This window comes from Hyla sarda, chromosome 5 (assembly GCF_029499605.1).
Source record: "Hyla sarda isolate aHylSar1 chromosome 5, aHylSar1.hap1, whole genome shotgun sequence".
Classification (NCBI taxonomy): domain Eukaryota; kingdom Metazoa; phylum Chordata; class Amphibia; order Anura; family Hylidae; genus Hyla; species Hyla sarda.
In genome coordinates, this window is record NC_079193.1 from 331,195,309 (window position 1) to 331,220,304 (window position 24,996).

Genomic DNA, 24,996 nt, shown 5'->3' on the forward strand with positions numbered 1-24,996 from the left:
TGCTATGGTTTATTTATGCCTGGTTTATTTTTGCACCACATGTATCAAATGCTGTGAGACATGTTGATGACTATGGCGCAACTGCACCAAACCACCACCGAATAAAATAACATAAAAAATGTAAAAAGTCATGTCACGGCACTACTTTATGTAAATTCCTCCCCAGTGTGAAGGGTCCTCAGGCTTGTCCTGCTCACCTGTACAGGTGCATTTGTGAGCAGCAATGTGAGGTAACTGAGGTTACGGATGCTTCCGCCTCTCAGGCAGACAGAACACGCCTGCATAGTGATCTCCAGCAGCACCGACACTCTACAGCTGAGCTCTGCTGCATCTACCACACCCGATCATCGCTCCTTCTCACTTTTTACCATGCACATCAGCATCCCTGTCACTGAAGACCTTGTGGACACCCTGGGTGGACGTTATGTGGTTAAGTATTATTTTTCTACTTTTATGTTTTTAAACCTGTCTAAACATATTAGATATTTTGGGAAAACCACCTACGCTTCAACATAAAAAAACAAAACTGTATTCTGAGCAATTCTCTTCAAGGGTAGGGTAACACCTGCCGTATTGTGCTGCGTATTTGCTGCATATTTTCCTACCCATTGAAGTCGATGGGTAGCAAAATCAGCTGCGTATTTTGCTATACTGTGGTCCCTCAAGTTACAATATTAATTGGTTCCAGGACGACCATTGCATGTTGAAACCATCGTATGTTGAGCCCAGAACTCTATGGAAACCTGGTAATTGGTTCTGAAGCCACAAAATGTCATCCAAAAATAGGAAAAAGTGAGAATTAAAGAAAAATAAGTAGATAACTAATAGAGATAAAGCAAATCCTTATATATAAAAGTAATAAAGATCTGCTGGGAGCTGTAAATCACTGTCTATTTGTGTTTCCCAAAGAGGGTGCCTCCAGCTGTTGCAAAACTACAATTCCCAGCATGCCCGGACAGCCTTCGGCTGTCCGGGCGTGCTGGGAGTTGTAGTTTTTCAACAGCTGGAGGCACCCTCTTTGGGAAACACTGGTCTTTGTAGAGGACAGAAGCTTCTTCAGGGCCCTGTACAGAACACTCAGTGTCCTAAAAAGAAAATAAAAATAAATAAAAATAAAAAGGAAAATGGAGCTGCCCTCACCTGGTGTCCAAAGTAGCAGCTACCCTGGCCTAGGTAAAGAGTACAGAACATGTAATACCTCCTTGTACTGTAGGGGGCGCTACCAGACACCAGTCAGTGCATACACTTTAGGAATACAGGGGTTTTTTACCAGTGAAATGTCCATTCTGATTGGTCGGTTCTTCCAGCCACTGACACGTTTCGCAGATTCCATAGCATTGTATGTTGAGTCTGGTTTCAAGTTACAATGGTCCAGAAAAGACCATTGTATGTTGAAACTATTGTATGTTGAGGCCATTGTAAGTTGAGGGATTACTGTACATTGACTTTACTGCGTAGGAAAATAAGCAGCAGCAAAATATGGCCCATGTGACATTACCCTAAGGCCTGGTTCACATGGCGGATCCACAGCGTATTTTACTCTGCGGATCTGCTGTCGATGGACCCCACAGTGTGTCTAAGATGTGCCTGCTTGGGGTGGCAATAGGCCGCTAAGAGCAGACACGCTGCTGCGATGTGCGAGTCGAGATGTCCTCACACACGTCGCGGCTGCTCCCTGAGCTAGGCCGAGAGTAGCCATGATGCGTGCGAGTATACTGCGCATGCGTGCGGCGACTTGTACATCGCAATGTGTCTGCTCGTAGCGGTGGATTTCCGCTCCGAGCAGGCACATCTGGAGGCAGCACTGTAGGGTCCATCGTCGGCAGATCTGCAGTGGAAAATACGCTGTGGATTTGCCCGTGTGAAAAAGCCCTTTAGGGTGTATTCACACGTATGGTATACTGCGCATATTTGATGCTGCAGATTTTATCAGTGTAAATTAAATGGCCGAACATGGCTTCAAATCTGCAGCTTTAAATCCTGCACATGAAATATGTGAAGGATACTGTACATGTGACACTTAACAATCTATAAGGCTGGGTTTCTCATGTGGTGACTGAGAACTGCACTGGCATGCAAGCCAACACCGTATTCGACTTTGCTGCATGTGTTTAACTTGTTGTTGCGCAGCATAGCTGAGGTCAAGTTTAATACTGAAGTTCATGGCTGCTATGTGAGAAACCAGCCTTGGGGTGCTGTCACACTTGCTGTTTCAATGTGATTTTTCAAGCCGTAAATAGGAAAGGATTTAAAAAAAGATTTACTATGGGGGAGATTTATCAAAACCTGTGCAAAGGAAAAGTTGCCCAGTTGCCCATAGCAACCAATCAGATCGCTTCTTTCATTTTGCAGAGGCCTTGTTAAAAATGAAAGCTGATTGGTTGCTATGGGCAACTGGGCAACTTTTCCTTTGCACAGGTTTTAATAAATCTCCCCCTATATACCTTCCCAGCCTTTAAGGTCCATTGTGGATGCAGGGAATATATCATTGTCTGTGTAAATAGAGTTCTATTTGCCCCCTTTTGTCTGAGCCGTGTTTCCCATGCCCGGGCATGCTGTGAGTTGTAGTTTTGCAACAGCTGGAGGCACCCTGGTTGGGAAACACTGGTCTGGGCATACATCTTGTGTACTCTGACCCCCCCCCCCCCCCCACCACCACTAGAGATGAGCGAACTTACAGTAAATTCGATTAGTCACGAACTTCTCGGCTCGTCAGTTGATAACTTTTCCTGCGTAAATTAGTTCAGCTTTCAGGTGCTCCGGTGGGCTGGAAAAGGTGGATACAGTCCTAGGAAAGAGTCTCCTAGGACTGTATCCACCTTTTTCAGCCCACGGGAGCACCTGAAAGCTGAACTAATTTATGCAGGATAAGTTATCAACTGCCGAGCCGAGAAGTTCGTGACGAATCGAATTTACTGTAAGTTCGCTCATCTCTAACCACCACCAACAAACACACATACATACACATTTTTTAAAGAGGTGCACATTATAAATAGCAAAGTAGCTTAGATGTAGACAAGTTTCAAAGTGTGGTCCGGGTTGGTGTGGGATTTGTGCAGAAATTTGTCACAAGGTTAAAAAATAAATAAATAAATAATAATTTGCAATTGATAAATCCCTGACCACTGCAAAAAAGCTAACCATGCCTCACTATGTTCTTGTGTCTAAATGTACTGCACAAAAATGTTGACCAACTGCGCAAAACTTTTTTTTTTTTTTTTTTACCATCTGAAAACAATGTAAAACCAATAATAAATTCCCCCCATAGACATCAAAAACTGCATCAAAATGGCAATTGTGAAACCGCCTATATGGCAGTCTTGGTGGCAGCTTTTATTTAGCACCACAGTAATTGTTCGGCTTTGTTCTCGTGTCGGAATGTCCGAATGGAAAATCTCCATGCGTACGTTCCGCAAACTGCCAGCATTAGGACAGCTCTGGAATGCGCCGTCTCATAGATGCATTCCGTGCGGAATCGGCAGAAGAATGAACACGTTCATTCTTTCTGCAGACACGGAATTCGGAATTTCCGTCCTGAAAACATCTGGCACAGGAATTTCGCCTTGTGCGCTGCGAAGTAGAACCCTATTGAATTCAACAGGACTCTGCAGCGGTGGAATCTTTGTGCCGAATTCCAATGCGGAATCCAGCACGGAAATGTCAACGTGTGAACGGTCAGTCAGGGACTAAAGGGGTAATTTAATTGTTTGTAGGGTTTTCTTCATCAAAAGTGTGCGACAAGTCAAATAGAAGATTTCTAAAACTGTTGACTATATGGTTGTATTTGGTTAATAACTTTGCAGTGGTCACGTGTTTACTATGTGTGACTTTTCAAAATGTCGCATTTTGCTGACGCAACTGGTCTCTAAACGTTGCAAACTCTCGCCAACTACCCTTAGAAAACTGCCTGTGTTGACTCCAGAAAGTTATAACAGGCAAAAGTTCCCACATGCCGGGCAAAAATATTATCATTTTGGCGCACGACAGACAAAAATTCCATCCTGAAAACACTCTTAAAGGGGTACTCCACCCCTAGACATCTTATCCCTTATCCAAAGGATAGGGGATAAGATGTCAGATCGCCGGGGTCCTGCTGCTGGGGACCCTGGGGATCGCTGCTGCAGCACCCCGCTATCATTACTGCGCAGAGCGAGTTCGCTCTGCACGTAATGACGGGCAATACAGGGGCCGGAGCATTGTTACATCACGGCTCCGCCCCTCGTGACGTCACGGCCCGCCCCCGTCAATGCAAGTCTATGGGAGGGGGCGTGGCGGTCGTCACGCCCCCTGCCATAGACTTGCATTAAGGGGACGGGCCGTGATGTCATGAGGGGTGGAGCCATGACGTCACGCTGCTCCGTCCCCTGTATCGCCCATCATTACGCACAGAGCGAACTCGCTCTGCGCAGTAATGATAGCGGGGTGCTGCAGCTGCGATCCCCGGGGGTCCCCAGCAGCGGGACCACAGCGATCTGATATCTTATCCCCTATCCTTTGGATAGGGGATAAGATGTCTAGGGGCGAGTACCCCTTTAACAATCGGGCTGACAACAACCTGTTTTAAAAAATTCCTTCTCCCCTGGGTGCTTAGACCCTGACAGATCGCTAGAGCGAGCCAGAAGAAGTGCGCGGCTGAGAGACTCTCTCCCTGTCTCACTGCAGTAGATGGATTCTATAGTAGTAATTATTATTTATAATTATTATTATTTATATAGCGCACACAGATTCCATAGCGCTGTACACTCAAATTGGTCCCTGGCCCCAATTGGGGCTCACAATCTAAATTGTGTGTTTTGGAGAGTGGTAGGGAGAACATACAAACTTATGTCTATGGAGCCGTCTCCTGCAGCGAGACAAGACATCTGAAAACCCAGACCCTGACGAAACAAAACTTTTTACAATTATCTGTGATCTTTGTTTTCAAAGGACATAAACGCTTTAAACATGGACAATAATGGTGCTTCATGCATGATAAATTGCATGCGATATTACTCTAAAGCAGTGTTTTCTAAACAGCATGCCTCCAGGTGTTGCAAAACTACAACTCCCAGCATGCTGGGAGTTGTATTTTTGCAACAGCTGGAGGCACGATGGTTGGAAAACTCATCTCTAAAGGGTCACACATTGTGATATCAGGTACACAAAATATAGCCCCAGTGCTGGATATTTTTGTTAATTATTTTTTGTTAACCCCCGACTGGAATTTCCTATGTAGGTTGGCACTGGAGCTCTGGCATTAAGGGGTTCACCCGCTAAGAGCATATATAACCTACACACAGAATCAGAGATAAAAGGGTGATTGGGGGTCCAATTGTCAGTGTACGGGCAATATATCTCTTCCAAGTGGTTGGACAGGATCCACCTGTACGACAATGTTTGTTCATCGCTGTGTATTCTGTTCTCACATTTTCTCTCCAGTACTGGTATGAGGAAACAACATAGACGTAATCACTGGGGGGGGCGCTTTGGTATCCTGTACTGACCACATTCCTCATATCAGTAATATAGGGGGTTTCCCAGTACAACCTCATAGAGGCCTGTTTGTTTTATACAATATTAGTTGGTTCCAGGATGGCCATTGTATGTTGAGACCATAACTCTATACTCTATGGAAACCTGGTAATTGCCATCCAAAAATAGGAAAAAATTTGGATTAAAGAAAAATAAGTAAAAAAAAAAAAAAAAAAACTAATACAGATAAAGCAAGTCCTTACATTAAAAAAAAGTAAGAAAGATCTGCTGGGAGCTGTAAATTACTGTCTATGTAGAGGACAGGAGCTTCCTCAGGGTCCTGTACAGTACACAGGACCCTGTTCTGTGGACAGTTCTGTGGACCGATGAGGTTAAAATTGAACTTTTTGGCCGGAATGAGCAAAGGTACTTTTGGAGAAGAAGGGGAACAGAATTCAATGAAAAGAACCTCTGTCCAACTGTTAAGCATGGGGGTGGATCAATCATGCTTTGGGGTTGTATTGCAGCCAGTGGCACAGGGAACATCTCACGAGTAGAAGGAAAAATGGATTCAATAAAATTTCAGCAAATTTTGGATGCTAACTTGATGCCATCTGTGAAAAAGCTGAAGTTAAAGAGAGGATGGCTTCTACAAATGGATAATGATCCTAAACACACCTCGAAATCCACGGGAGATTACATCAAGAGGCGTAAACTGAAGATTTTGCCAAGGCCTTAACAATCTCCCGACCTCAACATAATTGAAAATCTATGGATAGACCTTAAAAGAGCAGTGTGTGACAGACAGCCCAGAAATCTCAAAGAACTGGAAGACTTTTGTAAGGAAGAATGGGCAAAGATACCTCAAACAAGAATTGAAAGACTCTTGGCTGACTACAAAAAGCGTTTACAAGCTGTGATACTTGCCAAAGGGGGCAGTACAAGATATTAACTCTGCAGGGTGCCCAAACTTTTGCAGACGCCATTTTTTTGTTTTCTGTTATTTTGAAAGTGTAAATGATGGAAATAAAATCTAACTTTTGTTGACATATTATAAGAATGTCTAGTCTGTAATTTGATGCCTTTTTAGAGATTTTTCCATCTTTCCTTGGCTTCTTTATGCACATTAATACAAATTTTTACCTGGGGTGCCCAAACTTTTGATCCCCACTGTACCTCATAATAGACAGCGTGAACATAGATTTAGGTATAATAATTCATTATATAGCGCACAGATTCAGCAGCACTGTACAATCAAATTGGACTCTGTCCCTACTGGGGCTCACAATATAAATTCACCTATCTCTTCTAAGGATATTTAATTAAGAGCAGGACATTATTGGAACAGTTTTCTAGCTTTAGAATGTACATAGGGAATGATTCCATTCAGTGACAGCAAGCATAGGGTTTGAAACAGTAGTGAATGAAAACACAAATCTGAAAGTAGTATATCAGGAAATTGCAGATTATTTTTTTTTGTTACACAGTAATTGTTTTTTTTTATAGAAAACGTATACGCTTATTTATAATTCATATGCTTTACACTAGAAAGCCCCTTTTAATAGGGGTTATTCAGGATTAAATGGTTACTCTGCTCCCCAGCGTCCGGAACAATGAGTTCCGAACGCTGGGTGCGGGCTTCCGTGTTCACGTCCCGCCCCCTCAATGCAAGTCTCTGGGAGGGGGGGTGACGGCCGTCGCGCCCCTTTCCCATAGACTTTTGTGGTGTCCCGGTACAAGACCTTGTCCTGTCATTTGTCTAAATTCCCCTCAGCTAGAGTCCCTCCATTTATATAGGGCTCTCCTGCAGGGCTTGCCCTTGGTCGCCTCATGTAAAGTGTGTTTTATATTTATTTAATGTATAGAAAACATATGTATAGGACCTTAGTGGTCACGTGTTACACAGTTGTAATGTATAAAATGCTTAAGGACCTTTTGGAGGTCATGTGATGTACCCAGAGTTCATTGGGTTTATAACTTACAGGTTTGCTGACCAATGAGCTTAGTCCAGCACCTTATTATATAAAGAGCTGTATTCAATCAATTCACCCCCTTGCCTCTTAGTTCCGGCTCTTCCTGATGCAAGCAGCACAAGCATTTCATCAGCATCAATTCAACTAAGCCCAAAGCCTAAGAACCTGCAGCCACTAAACATGAGTTACTCAAAGCTCCAACTATCAAATCCTGTGTGACTACTATCAGCTCAAATCTTCTAAATTAGTAGCACAGTGGCTAGCACCAAAAGCTCATTGCTTCCAAGTCCCAGCAAACCTGTGAGGAACCTGTATCCCGGTTCACTCTTAAGAGACTGTTATGTTAAAGACTGTTTCATAAACTCCGCAAGTAAAGTTTCTTCAGTTTATTCCGTCTATTTTTTTCCTGCCGTTTATGGGACAGTTGGCCATAGGAACATTACTATTGAGGAAACCTCACCCTGGCGTCACGACATTCAAGGGTTAATACCACCAGACCGTACACTGCCACTGCAACACCCCAGTCACCGTTACACTCCCGGTGTGAGGTGGTTTTTTGCACCCCCGTAGATCACACCGGCACCACACTTTCATTGAGGGGGCGGGACGTGATGTCACGGGGCGGGACGTAACGTCATGAGGGGCAGGCGTGAACACGGAAGCCCGCACCTAGCGTTCGGAACTCAATGTTCCGGACGCTGGGGAGCAGAGTAAACCTTTAAGGGGGTTTTCCACCATAAGGTGATTTTAGTACATACCTGCCAGAACTGGGTATTTCCTGTGAGTGAATAGAAAAATATTTATTCCAGTTCATACAGTGGCCTAGATTTACCATGGCAAATGTGCCAGAATTCTAGCTCGATTTACAATAGTAAAACTGGGCCACGGATTCTGAATAAGGAATATAAAATGGGCCACATTTTGGCCTTTATCGCACAGGAAAGGGGTGTTGTGTGACTGACCGTCTCCTGTACTAATAGTGCTTCTTCTATTTCCAGCTTTATTCTGTGTACCTGGATGGCTTCATTCTTTTCAAAGTGCGATACAAAGATCTCCATTTCTGGGATGAACAGGTAGGTACTTATTCATGTGTAGGTAATAAGAATTTACGTTTAGAAACCATCCCTTTATTATAGCTCAGTGTGCAAATTCTGAAATTTGCTGCCGCCAAATCCCTACTGTCATGATGTTTTATTATCCATCATAATCTGATCTCAATCCAAACCTCCATCCAGCAGAGTACCCTAAGCCTACCCCACCTGAGACCAAATTATTGGGGTTTTCCAGGATTAGAATAACAGAGCTGACTTCTATAAAAAAAAAATTTTTAAAAAAATCTGTCCTCAGGTTGTGTGTGGTATTGCAGCTCAGTTCCACTGAAGTAAATGGAGCAGTTGTAATGCCACACACACCCTGAGGACAGGTGTGGTGCTTTTTATTTTTATTTTTAAAGAAATTAGCTCTGGTTTTCTATTCCTGAATAACCCCTTTATTTAAAGGAGAACTACGGAATAGGAAAATTATCGTTCATACTGCCGGCAGTAAAAAAGTAAAGATGTACATACCTTCCTTCGCTCCCCTGGTGCCTCCGGTGACAAGCTCTGGCCTCCGTCACGATCCTCTTCCTGGTTGCCGGTGGTCGGCGAGTCATACTGCGCTCAGCCAATCACCAGCCACAGCGAAGTCCCGACTCGGCAGGTGATAGGCTGAGCGGCAGTGTGAGAACGCTTCAAGACACAAAATTCTTCACTACACCGGCACCTGCTGCCGGGGCCGAAAACGTCGCACTGCCGCTCAGCCTATCGCCGGCCGAGTCGGGTCTTCGCTGTGGCCAGTGATTGGCTGAGCGCAGTATGACTTGCCAACCATCGGCAACCAGGAAGAGGATCGCGGCGGAGACCAGAGTGGTCACCAGAGGCACCGGGGGAGCGAAGGAAGGTATGTATCTATTTCTTTTTTTACTGCCGCAGTATGGACGATAATTTTCCTATTCCAGAATTCTCGTTTAATGTTGTCCCCTCTAAACATCCGCCTAAATTTCCATCCGCCTTCTATGTAAATGCCGCCCTATAATACCCAAAAGGTTCTCACAAAAAAAGACCTGGCTTGTGTGGTGTCCCGGTACCGTATTTCATACTGTACCTTTGTAGAGGTCCCCATAGCCAGAGTCCCTAGGAACGTCGGGGTCCCTCTTCTGTAGATATCCCCTTGTCACCCCTTATATTTGTATAGAAGTTCATATAAATATAAGTATAAATATGTATTTATTCAATTGCCTACCTGTTCAGTGTAGCAGGACCTGCGGGTCACGTGATTAGGTTTAGAACTCTATGGTTTTGCTACAGGACCTTTTGGAGGTTCTCATGACGTGTTCACCCACAATGCAATGTAACGGTGAGTGGCAGTTGTTAGGACCAATCCAAAACGTCCAGCCCCTGCCCATATAAGCGAGCTGCGCCATCTTGATCGGTCTCTTCCCTCTTGGGTTGCTGATTCTGGAAGAGGTAGGACCTCCGCAGCTTACAAGACAATTTACTAGGCCAAAGCCTTGAGGCCTCGGCCTATATCAAAGCGGTTATACTAAGCAATTCCACTCTACTCATCACAAGATCACTGGACCTAAACGCACCCTTAAATCCAGCGGATCTATGCTACAAAATCCCTAAGAAGCTAAATTGAGCTTATCTGATCCCAACCAACTGTCTATATATATATATATATATATATATATATATATAATATATTATAGAGACTGACTCTGTTATCTGGATTGTTACTATTGCTGCATGTACAGAAATTTTTCAGTAAAAGTTCCTGCAAGTTTTCAGTTAGCAGTGGTTGTGGACAATCCTTTATTCTACATTCACCTATTGCTCTTGGGAAGGGTGGCAATGGGCCTATCAAGATTACAGCATTTAACCCTCACCCTGGAGTCACGAGTGACAAGGGTTAACAGCGCCCTTTACTATACTGAACAGCAACACCCTAACTAACCTACACCCCACAAGGCTTTATCCCACAACGCCACCACACTTGTGCATATATCATCTGAAGAACAAGCCTCTTCATTCTATATACGCCTCTATATTGCTTTTACCATATATAGCCTGGGTCTTCAAATATAGACCTCCAGTTGTTGCAAAACTACAACTCCCAGAATGCATTTTGCATTCTGGGAGTTGTTGTTTTGCCGCATCTGGAGGTCTACAGTTTAGAAACCATTCATATATGATCTTAAAGGGGTACTCCGGTGGAATTATTTTATTTTATTTTTTTTACGAACTGGTGCCAGAAAGTTAAATAGATTTGTAAATTAAATCTTAATCCTTCAGTACTTATTAGCAGCTGTGTGTTACAAAGGAAATTATTTTATTTTTGAATTTCTTTTTTGTGTTGTCCACAGTGCTCTCTGCTGAATCCTCTGTCCGTGTCAGTAACTGTCCAGAGCAGCATATGTTTGCAGATAGCACTGTGGACAACACAGAAAGAAATTCCAAAAGAAAAGAACTTCCTCTGTAGTAATATACACCTGATTCAACACGTGCACGGCCAGCCTCTGGATACAAAACAAAAATCAAGGAAGGGTGGAGCCAGCACTGAGTAAAAGGTACTTCTTTATTGTAATCCAAGTTAAAAGTCCATGGAAGACAAGGAAAAATGACTACGACTATGGGCCAAATGGCCTGAAACGCATCGGCGTTCTGAGGTGTTCCTACTATACCCTGTTGCACTTTTGTCCTTGTACTCAAGGACAAAAGTGCAACAGGGTATAGTAGGAACACCTCAGAACGCCGATGCGTTTCAGGCCATTTGGCCCATAGTCATCGTCATTTTTCCTTGTCTTCCATGGACTTTTAACTTGGATTACAATAAAGAATTACCTTTTACTCAGTGCTGCATCCACCCTTCCTTGATTTATAATTTACACCCATACCATTTGCTACAGGTCAACTAAGTTGAGGGACACCGACAACAATAATACTGACTCTTCACACATAGGGTGCGTTCACACACTGCGGAATCTCCGCTCGCTGAATTCTGTGAGCAGAGATTCCGCCTGGCGGCCGCCGCCGTGGGTGATTCGGCGCAAGGGCCGCGGGGCACTGAACTGTCACCATTGATGGCTATGCAGTGCTCGTGGAATCCGCGCAAAGAATGAACATGTTCTTTCTTTGCGCTGAACAATTTCAGGAGACCCATTCACACTAATGTTAAGTTCACACCACGGAGTTCCGCTCGTGGAATTCCACGGGAATTCTGTAGTGTGAATGCACCCATAATGTAGGGACTAGAGCCAAAGGCTGTCCGGGCATGCTGGGAGTTGTAGTTTTGCAACAGCTGGAAGCACATTGTTTGGAAAACACTAGACTAGAGATCTCCTTTTGGGAAATGAAATCAGCAAACTGATTCTACTTGCATGCTTTTCACTTCCACCAGTTTTGATACATACAGCCCCCCCCCCCCTCCCCTCAATAGGCTTTTTTCATAAGATACTGTAAAATGATCTGTCCAGGAGGTAAAGACTAATGCTATGTAGTATGGATGTGTCCTCCCACTTTCCCGCTAAAAAAAAAAATGTAAAAACAAACCCAAAACAGTAATACATACTCCCACAAACACAAAACAGTAATACATACTCCCACAAACACAAAACAGTAATACATACTGCCTCTTGACTCGCTCTTTATGTGACCAAGGGCCCATTCACACTAAGGAATTTCTGTGCTGAATGTCCACAAGGACATTCCCATTGATCACACTATGGAACTTCCGACGTAGAATTGGATTTTTCCACTATACCGCTGAAGAAGTCCTGTCACGTAGTTAGGGTTGCCACCTTACTTGCAAAAAAAACTACCGGCCATATTAATTATATATGCGTGACATCACAGGATACACATGCGGGGGAAATTTTGTCCTATTCTGACCCCTATTACTTTTTCATTTCTCCTAATACAGGGCTGTATGAGGGCTCATTGTTTGTGCCCCGATCTGTAGTTTTTAACAGTACCATTTTTGTTTTGATGTGACTTTTTTTTAAATTAAATTCAGCAGTTGCATTTAATTACTAACTACAACTCCCTGCATGCCGTGATACAGCCTGTGTCTTAGCAGCTACCCCAAGCAAAAACTACAACTCCCAGTGTGGTGAACCACCGGGTGAATGGCGGGACCACTGGTGTGGCGGTGTGAGTGGTAGGATCTGATGGTATTTACCCTTACAGGACCCATGACGTACCGCTATGTAGCGGCACCCGGGGTCTTAAGGACCCATGACGTACAGTTACGTCATGGGCAATTCCGGTCCCCGCTGCGTGCCGGGCAGGGATCGGACCGGGATGCCTGCTGAAATCATTCAGCAGACATCCCGTGCAAATGCCCAGGGGGGGTCATCAGACCCCCCCCCCCCATAGCATGCCCACACCGCAGTTGGCTGTCTGGGCATGCTGGGATTTGTAGTTTTGCAACATCTGGAGGGCCACAGTTTGGAGATCACTGTGCAGTAGTCTCTAAACTGTAGCCCTCCAGATGTTGCAAAACTGCAAATCCCAGCATGCCCAAACAGCTGTCTCGGCATGCTGGGAGTTGTAGTTGCGTACCTCCAGCTGTTGCATAACTACATCTCCCAGCATGCCCTTCGGCGATCAGTACATGCTGGGAGTTGCAGTTTTGCAACAGCTGGAGGTACGCAACTACAACTCCCAGCATGCCGAGACAGCTGTTTGGGCATGCTGGGAGTTGCAGTTTTGCAACAGCTGGAGGAACACTGGTTGGAAAATACTGAGTTATGTAACAGAACCTAACTGAAGCTTTTCCAACCAGTGTGCCTCCAGCTGTTGCAAAAGTACAACTCCCAGCATGCATGGTCTGTCAGTATATGCTGGGAGTTGTAGTTTTGAAACAGCTGGAGGTTTGCCCCCCTATGTGAATGTACAGGGTACATTCACACTTGTGGGTTAACGGTAAGTTTCCGGCAAATTTTTCGCCGCAGCGTAAACTCCTAGCGGGAAACTCACTGTAAACCTCCACCAGTGCGAATGTACTCTAAAAACACTACACTAAAACAACAGCCAGTGACTGTCCAGGCATGCTGGGAGTTTAGCAAACAGCTGGAGGCACCCTGTTTGGGAATCACTGGCGTAGAATACCCCTATGTCCACACTTATGCAATCCCTAATTTAGTCCTCAAATGCGCAAGGCGCTCTCTCACTTCGGAGCCCTGTTGTATTTCAAACTGTTTAGGGTCACATATGGGGTATTTCCGTACTCGGAAGAAATTGCACTACAAATTTTGGGGGGATTTTTCTCCTTTTACCTCTTATGAAAAGGAAAAGTTGGGGGCAACTTTTTTTTTTTTTTTTACACTAACATGCTGGTGTTGCCCCATACTTTTTATTTTCACAAGCGGTAAAAGGAGAAAAAGACCCCCAAAATTTGTAACGCAATTTCTCCTGAGTACGGAAATACCTCATATGTGAGCGTAAAATGCTCTGCGGGCACACAACAAGGCTCAGGAGTGAGAGCGCACTATGTACAGTTGAGGCCTAAATTGGTGATTTGCACAGGGGTGGCTGATTTTACAGCGGTTCTGACATAAACACAAAAAAATAAATACCCACGTGTGACCCCATTTTGGAAACTACACCCCTCACGGAACGTAACAAGGGGTAAAATGAGCCTTAACACCCCACAGGTGTTTGTAGAATTTTCATTAAAGTTGGATGGGAAAATGATAAAAATGTTTTCACTAAAATGCTGGTGTTACCCTAAATATTTCATTTTCACAAGTGAAAATTGGAAAAAAAAAGCCCCCCAAAATTTGTAACCCCATTTCTTCTGAGTAAGAACATACCCCATATGTGGATGTAAAGTGCTCTGCGGACGAACTACAATGCTCTGAAGAGAAGGAGCGCCATTGGACTTTTGAAGAGAAAGATTTGTCCGGAATTGAAGGCCACGTGTATTTACAAAGCCCCCGTGGTGCCAGAACAATGGACCCCCCACATGTGACCCCATTTTGGAAACTACACCCCTCATGTCTTGTAATAAGGGGTACAGTGAGCATTTACGCCCCACAGGTGTCTGACAAATTTTTGGAACAGTGGTCCATTAAAATGAAAAATGTAATTTTTCATTTGCACAGTCCACTGTTCCAAAGATCTGTCAAACGCCAGTGGGGTGTAAATACTCACTGAACCCCTTATTAAATTCTGTGAGGGGTGTAGTTTCCAAAACAGGGTCACATGTGGGGGGTCCACTGTTATGGCACCAGGGGGGGTTTGTAAACGCACATGGCCCCTGACTTCCATTCCAAACAAATTCACTCTCCAAAAGCCCAATGGCGCTTGTTCTGTTCTGAGCATTGTAGTTCGCCAACAGAGCCCTTGACGTCCACACATGGGGTATTTCCATACTCAGAAGAAATGGCGTTACAAATTTTGGGGGTCATTTTCTACTATTACCCCTTGTAAAAATTTAAAATTTGGGGGAAAACTAGCATTTAAGTGAAAAAAATAAAAATAAATCATCCAACTTTAACGAAAAGTCTCCAAACACCTGTGGCGTGTTAAGGCTCACTGTACTCCTTGTTACGTTCCTTGAGGGGTTTAGTTTCCCAAATAGTGTTTTTTGTTTTTTTTCAAATCCACTTCAAAACTGAACTGGTCCCTGAAAATTTTCGATTTTGAAAATTTGTGAAAAAATTTGAAAAATTTGAAAAATTGCTGCTATATTTTGAAGCCCTCTGATGTCTTCCAAAAGTAAAAACATGTCAACTTTATGATGCAAACATAAAGTAGACATATTGTGAATCAGTATATAATTCATTTGGAATATTCATTTTACTTCTAAGCAGAGAGCTTCAAAGTATAAAAAAATGCAAAATTTCCAATTTTTTCATCATATTTTGCAATTTTTCACCAAGAAATGATGCAAGTATCGACAAAATTTTACCACTAACATAAAGTAGAATATGTCCCGAAAAAACTGTCTCTGAATCAGAATGAAAGGTAAAAACATTCCTGAGTTATTAATGCTTAAAGTGAAAGTGGTCAGATGTGCAAAAAATGGCTGGTTCCTACAGTGAAAATTGGCTGGGTCCTTAAGGGGTTAACATCGGGGGCTGGATGGTATTAACTCCTAGTGTTCGTGACGCCAGTGTGGTTTTAGGGTTCCGGAACACAACACGCCAGGATTCTCCGCTATCCCAATTGCTAGTAGTGAAATTAGTCCACAACCAGTTATGGTCAAACGGAGGCTTTACTGATTAGAAGACAGATGTAATTATCTTCACAGCTAAGGACAGAATTCCCAGAGAGGTGGCCAGGACCCAGAAGGACCTCGCAGCTTGCTGGACCAATATACTTGTAGTTAACTTGACTTGTAATTAGACTTGACTTGACTACGTGCAGGACTTAAGTGACAGCAGACATAGACTTGAGGCTTACTGGAGAGACGGTAGCTTTGTGGCCTTCCAGATGCTGATCACTTGCCCTGAGTTCTGTGGTAGCTGAGCTCAGTAAGGTAGCTGGTGGTAAGTGCTAAGAGAAGAGAGAGAACTATAATAGCCGCCCCTTTATATAGTGGGGGGCTGGACTAAAGCCCATTGGTCAAGCTGCGGGTCATAGGTTAAGCTGGTGCTCTCTGGGAGAACATGTGACAACATAACACAACATGTGACAGGCTTACACAAGTCCTTGAGACCTCCCACAGGTCCTCTGTACTATCTATACATAGGGATCCTGTCTAGGCATTAAAGTGACATACACCTTTATAACCACCAGAGGGGGAGACCTTGCAGGGGAGCCCCCAGGTTACTGAGGGACTAAACCTGACAGGGCCTAAAGGTAATACAGGACTATGTCCTGTACTGGGACATCACACCAGCATGTTGGACTATCTAATAGTATATAGTATTGGTCAGGGTTTTCCAAAAAGGGGTGCCTCCAGCTGTTGCACAGGACAGGTGCTGTTTTTCGTTTGTAAAAAAAAATAGCGGTTATTCTTTTTCTGGATAACCATTTTGAGGGAAGTTAAGCATCTTAGATAGCTGCCATTAAAGGCTTATTCTGCTGATGGCTAAACATGCACACTCATCTCCACCGAGCAGGCAATCATTCTTGAGCAGCTGCTGCCTGAAGGTTTTTTTTTTATCTCCGCAGACACCAAGGCTCAGGCATGTTAAAATCCACCATGGCCAGTTCTTTTTACCAACATCTTCTGTTGGGGGGGGGAAATACAAGACACCTCCACAAAAGTAGTAGTTGGCTGTTCCCACCAAAATTGGCGGGTTTGGCATCTAACTTATGGGTAAACGCACATAAAATGGATTATATACAGAAAAAATCTGCAACAAAGCCATACAGAAATCTGCATGTATTTTGGTGCGGATTTTGTTGAGGATTTGGTTTGGAAAAGCCACAGATTTAGTGTAGAGTTCAGCTTCCCCATTAAACTCAATGGGGAAATCTGCCACATAAATCGACATGCTGAAGATATAAAAATCTGCAATGCAGGTCAATTTCAATCAGGAAAATTTTGTTTTCTGTCACTAAACTAAACTTTTTAGTATATTGTTACTTATGTAATTATAAGACACTTTATTTTTGAAAAGGCCTCTGAAAAATGAAAGAAGCAATCTGGTTGCTATGGGCAACTCAGCAACTTTTCCTCTGGACAGGTTTTGATAAATCTCCCCATATATGTTTTTAAAGTGTTGAAAAAACAGCCACTAGGTGGCTCTGTTCTGTTCCCTGCGCAAGTCAAACAGTTAGTTTGGTCTCCTCCCGGCCTGGCAGGAGACCAAACTCGGGAAGTGCGTGCGGGGCATGGTGAGGCACAGCTCTCACAGGCTTCAGTGATGTCGCGCCTGCTGGGAAATGCCCACTTTCTCCTGCCGGCAGCTCACACAATGTGAGCAAGGGCATAGCATTGATCAGTGTCTGCAATCAATGTATTGAATGTTTATAGTCCCCTATGGAGGCTATAACATTGCAAAAAAAAAAGTGTAAAAAAAAATAGTTAATAAATGTGATTTAACCCCTTCCATAATAAAAGTTTGAATTACCCCCCCTTTTCCTATTTAAAAAAAATATGTAAATAAATATAAACATTTGTGGGATCGCCATATGTGTAAATGTCTGAATTATAAAAATATATCATTAATTAAGCCACACGGTCAATGGTGTACACGCAAAAAAATTCCAAAGTCCAAAATAGCGTATTTTTGTTCACTTTTTACACCATAAAAAATTTATAAAAAGCGATCAAAAAGTCTGATAAAAACAAAAATGGTACCAATAAAAACTTCAGATCACGGCGCCAAAAATGAGCCTTCATGCATCCCTGTATGCAGAAAAATAAAAAAAGTTATAGGGGTCAGAAGACGAAATTTTTAAACGTATTAATTTTCGTGCATGTAGTTATGATTTTTTCCAGAAGTAAAAAAAAATCAAACCTATGTAAAGTAGGATATTTTAATTGTATGGACCTACAGAATAAAGAGACATTTTTACCGAAAAATGCACTGCGTAGAAACTGAAGCCCCCAAAAGTTACAAAATTGTTTTTTTGTTTTTGTTTTTCTTTTCACTTTTGTCCCACAAATAATTATTTTCATTTTAAATTTTTTTTTTTTGCGCTGTAGATTTTTGGATAAAATGACTGATGTCATTACAAAGTAGTAGAATTGTTGACGCAAAAAAACAGACATCATATTGGTCTGTAGGTGCAGAATTGAAAGGGTTATGATTTTTAAAAGGTAAGGAGGAACAAACGAAAGTGCAAAAAACTGAAAAACGCTCAGTCCTGAAAGGGTTAAAGGAAATCTGTCACCAGTGTCGCCTGCACTAACCTGTCGGTACCGACAGGTAGTGCAGGTGACACTGATGACAGCGATACTTACCTTGTCTCGTTCCATGCAGGGTATCTCCAGTAATCTTCTCCATTTTAAACTTCATCTCCGGGCTCAGCTTTGGGGCACAGGCGGAGCTTAGTAACATCACCGCAGCGGGACCCAGCAGAGAGCAGCAGCGGCTTGGTGCACGGACGGAGCTTAGTAACATCACTGCTGCGGGACCCAGCAGAGAGCAGCAGCGGCTTGGGGCATGCGCAGAGCTTCGTGACATCACCGCTATGGGACCCAGCAGAGAGCAGCAGCGGGTTGGGGCATGAGCAGAGCTTAGTGACCTCACCGCTATGGGACCCAGCAGAGAGCAGCAGCGGCTTGGGGCATGAGCAGAGCTTAGTGACATCACCGCTATGGGACCCAGCAGAGAGCAGCAGCGGCTTGAGGCATGAGCAGAGCTTAGTGACATCACCGCTATGGGACCCAGCAGAGAGCAGCAGCGGCTTGGGGCATGAGCAGAGCTTAGTGACATCACCGCTATGGGACCCAGCAGAGAGCAGCAGCGGCTTGGGGCATGAGCAGAGCTTAGTGACATCACCGCTATGGGACCCAGCAGAAAGCAGCAGCGGCTTGGGGCGTGAGCAGAGCTTAGTGACATCACCGCTATGGGACCCAGCAGAGAGCAGCAGCGGCTTGGGGCGTGAGCAGAGCTTAGTGACATCACCGCTATGGGACCCAGCAGAGAGCAGCAGCGGCTTGGGGCGTGAGCAGAGCTTAGTGACATCACCGCTATGGGACCCAGCAGAGAGCAGCAGCGGCTTGGGGCGTGAGCAGAGCTTAGTGACATCACCGCTGCTGCTCCCTGCTGGGTCCTACTGCTAGAAACCTCAGCGGTGTAGTCACTAAGCTCTGCTCGTGCCCCAAGCCAGGCTCTGAGGTGAAGCTTAATGGAGAAGATTACCGGAGGTGACCGCAACGGAACAGGACAAGGTAAGTACCGTTGTCATAAGTATCCCCTGAACTACCTGTCGGTACCGACAGGTTAGTGCAGGTGACGCTGGTGACGGGTTTCCTTTAAGAAAGAAAGAAAAAAAATTACGTTTATTTTGCTGGTGCTTTAATCCACTCTGGATTTGCAGTGCAAAGTTCTGCACAGACAATCTGCAGCAGATCTGTCTATTCACCCTTAGGGCTCATTCACACGGCTGTTGCGCTCCGGTAAAGGGAACTCTGTCCATCAGTACTCCTTAAGAAAATTCAATATGTCCCACTTTATACTATATGTCCTATATATTTTCTTTTTCTTTTTTCTCTATGCTAAACTTCTCAATTCCAGTCAATGGGATTCGGCGCTGTCCGTTCTGCTTCCAACCATTCAGGGTCTGTTGGACCCAAAAATAACAAACAAACAAAGCAAACTGACCCAAAACGGATGGGGGGGCACAACGGCAATGTAAACTTAGCCTTAGATGTTTTTCAACCTAATTTTCATTCAGTTGAACAGTTGTTTTGAGAGCTGCAGCTGATAAGGATCTATGTGCTATGCCCAGGATTCTGTACACCGTGATGAACTGATAACACAGGTTTTTGTTTTTATTTTACACACATTTTTAACCTTTTTGTTACATTAGCATACAGGTCTGGAATGTAGGGTGTATGTATGTGTGTATATATATATATATATATATATATATATACACATGCACACCCACACGACTAGTGAGGCAGAAAATAATACAAAGGAGCTCAGAAAAAGTCCCCAAATAAACTCCTTACTATCGTGTGAGTCATGTTCTGTGTCAGCTGATTTAAGGCTTGTTTTTTTCCTTCTTATCTAAAGAAATCTGAAATCTAATGCTGCACTGATTTAAAGGGGTACTCCGGTGGAAAAACATTTTTTTTTTTAAATAACTGGTGCCAGAACGTTAAACAGATTTGTAAATTACTTCTATTTAAAAATCTTAATCCTTCCAGTACTTATCAGCTGCTGTATACTACAGAGGAAGTTCATTTCTTTTTGAATTTTTCTGTCTTACCACAGTGCTCTCTGCTGACACCTCTACTACTGAAAGGATTAAGATTTTTAAATAAAAGTAATTTGCAAATCAGTTTAACTTTCTTGCACCAATTGACTTTTAGAACATATCTCTATAGTCTATAACATATCTCTATAGCTCTGTTTTTCTGATAAAGAAAAAAAAAAGAATCCAGATCCCCAGCAGAGACCTACTCGTAGAGCAGCGGTCTCCAAACTGCAGCCCTCCAGATGGTGCAAAACTACAACTCCCAGCATGCCCAGACAGCCAAGCTACAAACTGAAACATAATCTACACCAGTGCTTCCCAACCAGGGTGCCTCCAGCTGTTACAAAACTACAACTCCCAGCATGCCCGGACAGCCTTTGGCTGTCTGGGCATGCTGGGAGTTGCAGATTTGCAACAGCTGGAGGCACCCTAGTTGGGAAGCACTAATCTACATAAAGGGGCATAAAAAGCATTTCTATAGTTAAAGGAGTACTCCACTGGAAAACTTTTTTTTTTTTTTTTTTTATCAACTGGTGCCAGAAAGTTAAACATATTTGTAAATTACTTCTATTAAAAAATCTTAATCCTGCCAGTACTTATCAGCTGCTGTTATGATCCACCAGGAAGTTATTCTTTTTTTAATTTCCTTTCTGCCTGACCACAGTGCTCTCTGCTGACACCTCTGTCCATTTTAGGAACTGTCCAGAAGAGGAGAGGTTTTCTATTGGGATTTGATCCTACTCTGGACAGTTTCTAAAATGGACAGAGGTGTCAGCAGAAAGCACTGTGGTCAGGCAGAAAAGAAATTCCAAAAGAAAAGAACTTCTTGTGGATCATACATGGATTAACTTTGTCACCTGTTGATATAAAAAAATATAAAAAATTCCAGTGGAGTACCCCTTTAATACCAGTGCCCTGATTCCTATAGTTTTTTTTTCTTTTAGTTTTTTGGGCTACACCTGATCATTTCAGAGAGAGAGAGAGGGTTTTTGACAAGTTGGTTGACTATCTCTACTTTTCACTATGTAGTCTGATGGGTGGAACTTTATTACAAAAATGGGTGAAAATACTAAGCTAAATACACTGCTCAAAAAAATAAAGGGAACACTAAGATAACACATCCTAGATCTGAATGAATGAACTAATCGTATGAAATACCTTCGTCTTTACATAGTTGAATGTGCTGACAACAAAATCACACAAATTATCAATGGAAATCAAATTTATCAACCCATGGAGGTCTGGATATGGAGTCACACTCAAAATCAAAGTGGAAAACTACAGGCTGATCCAACTTTATGTAATGTCCTTAAAACAAGTCACAATGAGGCTCAGTAGTGTGTGTGGCCTCCACATGCCCGTATGACCTCCCTACAATGCCTGGGCATGCTCCTGATGAGGTGGTGGATGGTCTCCTGAGGGATGTCCTCCCAGACCTGGACTAAAGCATCCGCCAACTCCTGGACAGTCTGTGGTGCAACGTGACATTGGTGGATATAGCAAGACATGATGTCCCAGATGTGCTCAATTGGATTCAGGTCTGGGGAACGGGCGGGCCAGTCCATAGCATCAATACCTTCCTCTTGCAGGAACTGCTGACACACTCCAGCCACATGAGGTCTAGCATTGTCTTACATTAGGAGGAACCCAGGGTCAACCACACCAGAATATGGTCTCACAAGGGTCTGAGGATCTCATCTCGGTACCTAATGGCAGTCAGGCTACCTCTGGCAAGCACATGGAGGGCTGTGCGGCCTCCTAAAGAAATGCCACTCCACACCATTACTGACCCACCACCAAACCGGTCATGTTGGAGGATGTTGCAGGCAGCAGAACGTTCTCCACGGCGTCTCCAGACTCTGTCACATGTGCTCAGTGTGAACCTGTGGCACCTGTGGCAAATTTGCCAATCTTGGTGTTCTCTGGCAAATGCCAAACGTCCTGCACGGTGTTGGACGGCAAGCACAACACCCACCTATGGATGTCGGGCCCTCATACCACCCTCATGGAGTCTATTTCTGACCGTTTGAGTGGACACATGCACATTTGTGACCTGCTGGAGGTCATTTTGCAGTGCTCCTCCTGCTCATCTTTGCACAAAGGCAGAGGTAGCGGTTCTGCTGCTGGGTTGTTGCCCTCCTACGGCCTCCTCCATGTCTCCTGATGTACTAACCTGTCTCCTGGTAGCACCTCCATGCTCTGGACACTACGCTGATAGACACAGGAAACCTTCTTGCCACAGCTCACATTGATGTGCCATCCTGGATGAGCTGCACTACCTGAGCCACTTGTGTGGGTTGTAGACTAAATCTCATGCTACTACTAGAGTGAAAGCACCACCAGCATCCAAAAGTGACCAAAACATCAGCCAAACTTTTTTTTTAACTGATGTCCTTCTGAGCGCTGGTTATTTTTTATTTATTTCTTCCTATATTGTCTACACGGGTGTACGTGGAGTTCATCCGGATCAAAACCTTGACGCTCTCCAGCATTGATTGGATACCCACTCTGGTGGAGGAACATCTTGCAAAGAGAAAAAAAAAAAAATATATATATAATTATATATACCAATGTGGCCCAGAGGGTGTTTGTGGTGGATCCACTTTTATGGGACCCACTGCTCACACCGGGTGAGTGTTTTTCCTCTTTTTTTCCCCTATTGTTAATATCATCAATTTGGATTGAAGCGCTCCCTTCAGGTTATTGTTAATTTTTGTTTCCAAAACATCAGCCAGGAAGCATAGGAACTGAGAATTGGCCCGTGGTCACCACCTGCAGAACCACTCCTTTATTGGGGTTGTCTTGCTAATTGCCTATAATTTCCACCTGTTGTCTGTTCCATTTGCACAACAGCATGTGTAATTGTCAATCAGTGTTGCTTCCTGAGTGGACGGTGTGATTTCACAGAAATGTCATTGACTTGGAGTTACATTGTGTTCTTTAAGTGTTCCCTTTATTTTTTTTGAGCAGTGTACTAAAAGGTTAGTACATTTCCTAGTCCAAAGCAGTTTTCTCAGACTAGTTGGTCAAAAGTGAGGCCTAGATCTAGAAACTACATCCCAGATGTAGGTTTCCTGTATGTAGTTGGTCACATAAGGTTGCATATATTTTGGACACCCCTTTATTTGGCAAGGGTTCATGTGATCTAGTTTCTAACAGATTCATGTGATAGGATTTCATTTTCTGTGAATTGAAATTCCACCACTAGGGGTCTCAATACTTACTGGGACACTCCTGCAGCAGAGCTAGACTTGTCCATGAGTCATGGACAAGAGATGAGTCATGGACAGGGTTGCATGAGCAGACATAACAATCACCTACCCCCACCACAAGGGACACCCCCCCCCTGCCCATGAGAGGATTTCTAATACTGTGAGCTGATGAAAAGAGGGATTTTTATAATGAATTTATGTGATAGAAGCATAAACATTACATGTACATGGTCAGGATTAGGTACTGAATAACATTTATCTTTATCATTTGTCATTTTTTTTGTGGGATTTGACAATTACACTATTTGTTGTTTACTTTGCACATAACAGATGTGGTTGACTTTATATTACAGATGCAGAATATATTGGGAAGCAGGCGATTAACATTTCCACCAAAATATTATCTGGTCATGACTAAATCTATGGCAGAAGACAGGAGAATATTGTTGGAGCAGTATTTGCAAAAAGGTACTTTTACTTAGTTTCTAAACAATCTCCCTCAACCCAAATCCCTTCAGATGTTTAAATTAGCAATGGACTTAAAGGGGTACTCCAGTGGATTTTTTTTTTTTTATCAACTGGTGCCAGAAAATTAAGCAACTTTGTAAATTACTTCTATTTAAAAATCTTAATCCTTCCAGTACTTATCAGCTGCTGTATGTTTCATAGGAAGTTCTTTTCTTTTTTGAATTTCCTTTCTGCCTGACCACAGTGCTCTCTGCTGACACCTCTGTCCATTTTAGGAACTTTCCAGCGCAGGATAGCTTTTCTATGGGATTTGCTCCTACTCTGGACAGTTCCTGACATGGACAGAGGTGTCAGCAGAGAGCACTGTGGTCAGACAGAACATTCCTTTTAAAAAGAAAAGAACTTCCTCTGTATTATACAGCAGCTGATAAGTGCTGGAAGGATTAAGATTTTTAAATAGAAGTCATTTACATATCTGTTTAACTTTCTGGCACCAGTTGATTAAAAAAAAAAGTTTTCCACCGGAGTACCCCTTTAAAAGGACCAAGGACGTACCGGTGCGTCCTGAGTCCTTTCCCTTTCTATAACGCGGGGCCACGACGTCATAGCAGGTCGGCTAAAAGAACACGGCATTGATCGTGGTGCCGCACCCTATTAACCCTTTGAACTTTGAACACCGCGTCTAAAGTGAAAGTGAAAGTGAAACCATGCCGGTTAGCTCAGGGAGCTGTTTGGGATCACCGCGGCGAAATCGCGGCCTCTTGAACAGCTGTAGGACACGTGGAGGGTCCCCCTACCTGCCTCCTGGTGTCCGATTGCCGAATGACTGCTCAGCGTCTGAGATCCAGGCATGAGCAGTCAAGCGGCAGAATCATTGATCAGTTGTTTCCTATGAGAAACCAGTGATCAATGTAAAAGATCAGTGTGTGCAGTGTTATAGGCCCCTATGGGAGCTATAACACTGCAAAAAAAAAGTGAAAAAAAAAGTGAATAAAGATCATTTAACCCCTTCCCTATTAAAAG

The 24,996-nt window shown here is 43.5% G+C and overlaps 1 protein-coding gene across 1 annotated transcript in view; it reads left to right on the top strand.

The window, feature by feature from the left end:
- Positions 1–233: 233 nt before the first annotated feature.
- Positions 234–24,996, top strand: part of SNX31 (sorting nexin 31) — a 71,063-nt gene continuing 46,300 nt past the window's right edge. The window contains exons 1-3 of the mRNA XM_056522412.1: positions 234–429; positions 8,423–8,497; positions 23,859–23,973. Of these exons, the coding sequence (XP_056378387.1) occupies positions 247–429; positions 8,423–8,497; positions 23,859–23,973 (373 nt within the window). The 5' untranslated portion in view covers positions 234–246. The remainder of the gene's footprint in view (positions 430–8,422; positions 8,498–23,858; positions 23,974–24,996) is intronic.